This window comes from Candoia aspera, chromosome 1, assembly GCF_035149785.1.
Source record: "Candoia aspera isolate rCanAsp1 chromosome 1, rCanAsp1.hap2, whole genome shotgun sequence".
Classification (NCBI taxonomy): Eukaryota; Metazoa; Chordata; class Lepidosauria; order Squamata; family Boidae; genus Candoia; species Candoia aspera.
This window is the reverse complement of record NC_086153.1, coordinates 242,824,865-242,833,322: the sequence shown is the minus strand read 5'-3', so window position 1 is coordinate 242,833,322 and position 8,458 is coordinate 242,824,865. Positions and strand designations below refer to the sequence as shown.

At 36.6% G+C, this 8,458-nt stretch overlaps 1 protein-coding gene across 1 annotated transcript in view; it reads right to left on the bottom strand.

Annotated features, from left to right (window-relative positions):
* The window catches only part of KCNQ1 (potassium voltage-gated channel subfamily Q member 1), a 375,374-nt gene that overhangs the window by 245,082 nt on the left and 121,834 nt on the right, over window positions 1–8,458 (bottom strand). Inside the window, exons 7-9 of the mRNA XM_063289351.1 lie at window positions 2,220–2,330; window positions 671–766; window positions 1–111 (exon numbers count right to left, since the gene is read on the bottom strand). The exon at window positions 1–111 is cut by the window's left edge and continues 18 nt beyond it. Of these exons, the coding sequence (XP_063145421.1) occupies window positions 1–111; window positions 671–766; window positions 2,220–2,330 (318 nt within the window). The remainder of the gene's footprint in view (window positions 112–670; window positions 767–2,219; window positions 2,331–8,458) is intronic.

The following is an 8,458-nucleotide window of genomic DNA, read 5'->3' as shown; positions in this document are numbered from 1 at the left end:
CTTTGGCTTGGGACTAGGAGACATCAAGTGATAACTTCTGGAAGGTTTTTTAATGTATATTTTCCACGTGGAAGAATCTGGGTTTTCTGATGCATAGCACCTCCAGGCCGTCTAAAATATTTTTTAGAAATGTACAAAAGATGAAGTTAGCAACAAAAAAGTTATGCATCCCCAGAAATCAGTCCAGGTTGCAAACATGAATTTATCTAAGGTAGGATACACTTTTATATCTCTGAAGGTATACCTAAAGCCAGAAATGGTAGAAATTTCAAAACAGAGGCAGAGGGTTGGAGGGATAGAGGAGTTTAGAAAACACAAGCCAGTTATGAAGCAAATCAAACTTGATTCAAAATGAGCTGAGAGTTCAAATAAATTACTGAGTATCCTTCACATTTAGCTATTTAACTGGTTCCATTTCTTTAAATGCTAAATGTGAAGGATTTAGGACAAACAAAAAATGCCATTATGACTCAGTGCTTCATATTGCTTCCTTGTGCAATAGCTGCAAATGGAAACTGGATGAAGACTGAAAATTCATCAGCCAAGTTTCATTACTGCAAAGAAATAAGAAGATAGTCTTCCTGAGCAACTTCTGGAAAAGTAACACCAAATCTACCCTTTTAATAGTTGTCATACATGTAAGAAAGCTAGTATTTAAGCATGAAGGCACCTGAATAAGAGAAGCAGCTGCTGGAATTTGTCGGTTGAAATGCTTTTGCCTTTGTTTCTGCTGTACCTTCAGAGCAAATCCAGAACCAAGGATTCCCTGAGGAACAGAGGAAATTAGTAGAGTAAACCAATCAGTCAATTACATAAATGCCATTTCAAATGTGAGGTTTGTGGTAAATTCAGCTACCATGGAATTTGGAGCAAAGGCTGAGATTCTGCTAAATTTGGGCCTGTCTTATTGACAGCTGCATCATCCCTGAAATATCCAATTAGCTCTATTTGAGGTGGAATACTTCCAGTATTTTATACTCTCTACTGTTTTCACACTTAAGAGTTGTACTGAGCAATAGTTGTATAATGTAAACTCACTGCATAAAAAGTGTATCTTATTCTTGCTGTTCATAGTTTTACATAGACCAGCAACAACATATATTTAGGTAGCAACAGTAAAATCCATGATACTGTGGGGCTGTTAGAAAAACAAGTACATAAATGTCAGGATCTTTTGAATTGGTTTTGGCAGTGCTTTGAATTTCTATTACTGCAACATGGCAACACAACAGTGCAATTTTTTGTTGCTGCTGCTGCTGATGTATTTTCTCAATCACCCTCATCTTCTTGGCTGCTTAAGCTTCCTTTTCTGAACAAATCCTACTGAGGGAGTCCACTCAGAAAGTCTTCCCCTCAGGAATTAAATAAAGTGACATAAGCCAGGGAGACTGTAGACCACTAGATATTAAACTGTTCAAGGATTTTTCACCTACGTCTTGCGATTACTTGTGCAAGAGCCTAATATATTAAATGTTTCTCCCCCTTAAGAATTATCAAAAGTATGTGTTACCATCAGATTGAATGAGGATGGTAGAAAACAACTGCAGAACCTATATCTGTATCACAATACATACATACATACATGCATACGTAGGCACAGCGCTAGAAAATAACATGACAATCTCAAGATAGCAAGGAAATCACAGCATACTTGAATACAGATCTAGGTATATAATACCAGACAAATGCTCAGAAAAGTTTGAAGAGATAATTGTAACACTGTGTTTTAGTGCAATAATGTCTATTATTGCCCATATATTTCCTGCTTTTTTGGATTGTTTTTTTCTTCTCTTTAAATCATGTAAGCTGCCCAGAGTGATTTTGGAGTTGGGTGGCAGTCTAAGCCTAAGCCTAAGACTAAGCCTAAGCCTAAACCTAAGCCTAAGCCTAAGCCTAAACCTAAACCTAAACCTAAGCCTAAGCCTAAGCCTAAGCCTAAGCCTAAGCCTAAGCCTAAGCCTAAGCCTAAACCTAAGCCTAAGCCTAGGTCAGTATTATTCATTCATTCGTTTTTATAACTCATATCCCAGCTTCTGCCCTTATGGCATTCAATATAACAAATTTTCACATCCTGTAAGTTGTATTGAGTTCAGTGTAATGTAAAAAAAGTACATAAAATTAATTTATAATCAGTATTACATATATAGGAACTAATGAAAATTAATCCTATTATATGTATGCACAACTGAAAGAAGTTTGGAGTAGTCTAAACAACTTACTGCAGGCAGGGCAAAAAATGATATTGCAAATACAGAAAAGCAAGATGCAATGGTTTTTCCTATCCATGTTTGAGGCACCTTGTCTCCATAACCAATGGTTGTAACAGTCACCTGAAATCAAGAAATAAATATGATTACCATGCAATCATCTAGCTTTATTATTTCAAATTACTTCTGAGGTATAATTATGTATTATGAAATATATATTTTATGCTAACTAGAACAGTCTTTTATTCACAAGAAATTAAAAGTATTTTACAGTTACCATACCTTGAAAGATAAAATTTTTGTTACAGAGAAAGATCTTTTAGGATATTATTAATTATGCAGATTAATTAATAAGCTTGTAAGACTGTGTAGATTCAGAATGGCACCAGTCCAGCTTCTCCAATCATTTCACTTCATAGAGCTTTTCTGTACTACAGTACTGGACTCCAGGAATAATGTGGCTGAAATGAAACTGGCTTAGGAAATCCAGATTTCAATCCCTTGATTCTCTTTGGTCATAGTAATGTCCAGACCAGTTTTACCCTGGCCCTTAACTTTTAAACGGTTCCTGAACGGAAGGAAGGAAGGAAGGAAGGAAGGAAGGAAGGAAGGAAGGAAGGAAGGAAGGAAGGAAGGAAGGAAGGAAAGTTGGTCCACCAGAATTTTACCATTTTTCCTGTTATGTGGGCTAGAAGGGACACATGGAAGAAATCTGGTCAATTTTACCTCATTAAAAATATGAAAAACAAAGAAAGGTCCATTTTTCACTGTTCCACTGATCTATGGGTGAATTTGTTAAAAAAAAAAGCCCATCGTTTCACTTTTTTGTTAATGATCTTGTAAAATAGGAAATCATCATTCTCCTGGTGAATTTGTAAAAAAAAAAAAAAAAAGATTGTGGAGGCCAGCACCCAGTGTTTGGAAGAGAGGGGGTCTTCCTGCCATAGATCACAGTAATCAGTTGGAATGGAGGTATTTCCCTGCAATGAAATGAAACAGAGCATGGAAACTGGACAGCACTGCTTGCACCAGCTCAAGTCAGAAAACCCTAATTTTAATATGCAGCAGAAAAAGAGTAACGGAGGTTGCCTTCCTGGCGGGCTGGCAGTGGTGAGAGGATGACGTCAAGTGTTCCGCCTTCAAGGAATGGTAAATGACTGATACTCACACTGGAGCAGGCTGGTCATGAGAATCAACCTCCATTAGTCTTTTTCAATCCTTCTTTCATAGTTCCAGTCTCCTACCTCTCCAGAAAAGAACAAGGTTTTAGCTGTATTACAAGGAACTGTAAGATTTTTCATGTGCTTTCACGTCAGTTGTTGTAGGAAGCAGAAAAGGAACTGCTGTTTGGGGAAAAGACCCATAATAATATTTGGCTATACCTGAAATTGTATTTATTTGAGGCTTGAAATACAATTGGCAACTTTACCGTTTCCTTTTCTAAAACAAGAAACAAAGTTGACTTACAATGATGCATCTATCATATACAACTCCATATGTACCTGGCTTTTAGTGTTCTATATTCAAGGAAGTTTGGAAAATTGAATTGCCAGTTTCTATAATGGAATCCAGAATGTGCCTTCCAGTACAAAGAAAGCCTCCGTACAATCCATTATCATATTTTGATGTCATAATAAACTGTGGTTTAATACGTGAACAAGCCTACCTACTTCCTGGTCTTATGTGTTCCATCTACTCCTCCTTCTATGTGATCCATAGAAGGTATCTGGAAGCTACTATTTCCTCAGATTTAAAACAGATCATCTTCAAATTGTGGTTTGCTTTTATAAAAAGTAAGTGCAATTCACAAATCTGATGATCTGGGCCACTATGGTTAACAAAAAGCAGAAGGAAACACATCAGAATGATTCCTCCTAGATGGGCAGACAAGGAGAGAATGGAAACCTGCAAACTAGCTGATTTGAACTGGACTGATTCACAAGGCAGTTCAATAGCTAAACATAGCCAATACCCCTCTCCTTAAAAGTTCATTATTAATTACCAATATTTATGGGCTACCACAACAGAAAACTCTAGATGTTCACCAGACATAGATACTTGTAGTTATAATTCTACTTATCATGATACTAACATACTCCACATTTCCAGGCCCTATCATGATTTTTCCCCATGTAGTGTTCTAAATTCATATTTATTCTTTTTTTTACCTTTATCTTTTTTTTCTGCATTGTCACTGTATATTTATAATAAGGCATTTATTGTTGTTATGCTACCAAACAGCATAAAAAACCAAACAGCATAAAAAATTAATCCTTGGAGGATTAATGTCCTCCAAAGATGCAGTGCAGCATAAAGAAGAAAAAGGTTTTCTAGTCAAATTGCCGCATAAAAACTAATTTCTTGAATCCTATCCCAATCCTCTTAACTTATTCCTAAAATAGCTCAACATTCCATCTCAACAAACTCTTAGATTTCCATGCCAAGTGTAGTAACCAAAATAAGTAACCCAACTAATCAAAGTTGGGTGCTGGTATCTAATTTGTACATTAGAAATGTTTAGACAGCTGTTGTGTCAGTTATTTGTATACCCTCACAACCTTATGCATCTGTGGGGTAAGAAAGAAACCTATCATTACACTGTCACATATAGGAGAACCTTAATTTAGGAGAAAGAAAAGTGGATAGGAAATGGAATTACAAAATAGCTCATGTTAACATACTGTAAATTCAAAGCATTAATTGAGGCCTTCATGACTTGGAAAACTTCACAATGCATGAAGTCTCAGGGCATCCTGCCCAAATTCTACTCTTCTCTGTAGAGAAAACTGTTCCAGCTCCAATCCAAATGTATTTTAGGTTTCTTTTACTGTAGGGAAAGATCTGTACGTAAAGGAATCCCAGTCCATGTGAAAAATGCTGCAGGGGAGATTTATATAATAAAAGGCAAAGAGGGCAAACAGGTTAGGGGCAGAACTAGCTTAGGTTTAATGGTGTAAATCAATTTAATAATTGAAATAATTCTTTAAATTGGTTCAATCGTTTAGCTGCAATATTTGGGATGTTTATGGTAAGACATAACAATTTGGTGAGCAAATATATTCGAAATGTTCGTTATGAACATCTATTGAAATATTGTTTAAATATACATTGTTATGGAAAGTATTTTTAACAGTGCAGGTTAAAGTAGAAAAGGGACAGAATAAACTTACAAATAAGGTTCTCCTGCTCTTTAATTTGTACATCAACCCTCTTGTGGCTAAAATTAGTCATTTAGAGGATTATCCCCCCAAATTAGCTAATAGGCATGTTGCAGCCTTACCATATGCAGATGATAGATTGCTTCTCGTGCCAGTGCCAATATCAATTGGACTAAAATGAGCTCTGAATGCTCTAGTCACTTACAATTCTGAGGAAGCACATGAGATCAACCAAGTTCTGCAAAGTGACCTAGAGTGCATGCCTGGCGGTTAAATGGCCAGACAACAAGCCAATTTAAAACCTTTAAATAGTTGGACATGGTCTTTCATCACTTTATACCAAATGCAGCCTGCGCTGGAACGATGTAATCCAAAATGCACAAAAATCAATGGTCGCTATACTACTTTCCACTTCACCAGAATGGCACAGCATAGCCCAGCAGTATCAAAGCTTTATTTAGCTACAGCATGTATACAACTTCTGTTTGATGCTCAGTTGGGACCACCTTCACGAAAGGATTCAGTCCAAATTTTTAAGGACTATATTTCAAGTGTGTGCCTAATGTGGTACAAAGGAGGGAGGCAGGTTTGAAGTACAAATGGGCACATGGGCTTGTACTACTGTCCATGGGTTAAAGATACTGTTTTTTTCCAGAATATCTGTGGTCTTGGCTTATTATAGACAATTATAACTCAACATGGAAAAGAACATCCCTTCAAAAATTGCAACACAATGGACTTTCCAGAGAGGCCATTCTGATTATGGGCTACAATTGAGCACTAACTGCACTTAAGTAACATGCTAGAGATTTGGAAGCCAAACTGATCTTCCCTACCCAGAACATGTTTCTGACTAGCCATGCCCCCTTTTTTAGGCCAGCAAGATACTTAAATTTATTCATTTATTTATTTTTTATCCAGCCTTTATTATTTTTATAATAACTCAAGGCAGCCAACATACCTAATATGCCTTCCTCCTCCTCTTTTCCCCACAACAACAACCCTGTGAGGTGAGTTGGGCTGAGAGAGAGTGACTGGCCCAAGGTCACCCAGCCGGCTTTCATGCCTAAGGCGGAACTAGAACTCACAGAAGCCTGGTTTCTAGCCCAGCACCTTAACCACTAGACCAAACTGGCTCTAATCAAATAACTGTCTCTGAATTTCAAAAAGCACTAACATTAACACATTTCAATGTCCTTCCAACAGCTGTTCTTAAGAGCAAATACAAAAAAACCAACAAACCCTTATGAGCTAAGGTTGTCTCTTATGGAAAAGAATCTATCAAATCCATACTTCAGGTCCTTTTATACTGCCTTTTCCATAAAGATGAAAGGTCTGCTTTATAAGTGCCTAGCTAGCAAAGTACCCAGATAATTCTGAACTATTTAATGTAGAATTATTTTTATCAGACCAGTCCAACATCATTTCCTTGAATATGGCTAAATCTTGTTGTAATCAAGAGATGCTGTGATTGCCTCAACGATTTAGCTATAATTTTATGTCATTTTAATTGAAATAGAAACTGTTATTAAATTATTCGTCTACATGTAGAATTGCAGTCCACGACTGCAATAAAAGTGATGCTGTTGATGATGCTAATCCTTATATCAAATCAAAAGTACCTCTGGTTCGGTCTTTTATTTCTAACACTGACCGGTTAAATGCCAGCTTGAGCATTTCTGAAAAAATAGTTTTATTCAAGTATCTGAGAGATGGATTCTTCCCAAACAGAAAAATCAGCCCTTTAGTTTTCAATTAAAAACTTCAACAAGTGGAACTATTACACTACAAAGCGATCTGTTTGCTATCTGTCAAGTAGGTCCAATATATATCTGCAATCAAGTTTTCTTTACAAAACAGAAGCGGTTTGTATGTAAGAAGTTATTTATTCTCTTTACACACGTCTCTGCTATTTCAGGACTGGAATTGTAACATACTAAAAGAGGAGGCAATGTTTGAATAGCTTTGTTTGATCAGCTGGATAGTTTTACAGCACTATTATGTACAGATCAGTGTTCTTGCTCTCCTAGCAAGCTTAGGGCCAAGCATCTGGCAGTGCTGAAACTTTGATGATATCACTGCCTTGCAAAGGCTGGTAGAGTCGAAAGTTACATGAACACAAATCACAAGGATAGCCCAAACAAAGCCTGACAAGAGAGAGGAGTGATTTGTAAACAAAAGACTTATGTTGTTTAATCAAAATGTTATGGTCTTGTCGAAAGACGGTCACTGCCATTCAGGTATCTTTTTAAATTAAACTAAAGACGTGCTTTATTAAATATTAACATATTCACCAAAATCAGGAGGAGTCTGGTAGCAGCTTTTCCAAGTAACACATTTTATTAAAAGGCATAAGCTTTCATGAGCTGCAGTTCACTTCATCAGATGCACAGAGTGGCTTGGCTCATATAGGATGTTAACTTGGAAGAGGTAGGTGGGACGTAGAAGAGGAGGAGGAGAGAAACTGGTAATGCAGATGCAGGTGGCATGAGGTAGATTGCAAGTATTTTATCAATTAACAACTGTAATGTGTTAAAAACCCTTTGTGTTTGTTGGGACCTTTTGAGATAGCTTGAAACCTTTTGACATATGTGAAACCTTTTAACAGTATCTAATTATAAAATGACTTACGGTCCACAGTATATCTGATTGCCTTTTAGGTACCATAAGACTCTTGGCCGTTTTTGTTACAATTTTGGAATTTGGATTACATGTCAGAGGTGGTCAACTGAAGTATCTGCACTGACCACAACATTTGTGGGGCAAGAAAATGTAAACAATCCTTGGGGACTAATGAATCCTACAGATACCCTAAGGCAGCTGAAATGCTATATAACCCACTAAAAAGCTACGTGCTAGTCTTTACCTTTGGTAATACTAATTATAAATCTTGTCCATTTAAACATAAGCACTTTTAGGTCCTTAATATTTAAACAGGAGGAATGAAGCACATTCTTTGCCCTGAGATTTTGCTCAATTGGAGGCTTATTTATAGCAAGTCAATTCACTAATACATTGTAGTTATATAAAAGAGTATGGATGTAAATTGTTGTTGTTGTTTATTTGTTCAGTCACTTCTGACTCTTCGTGACT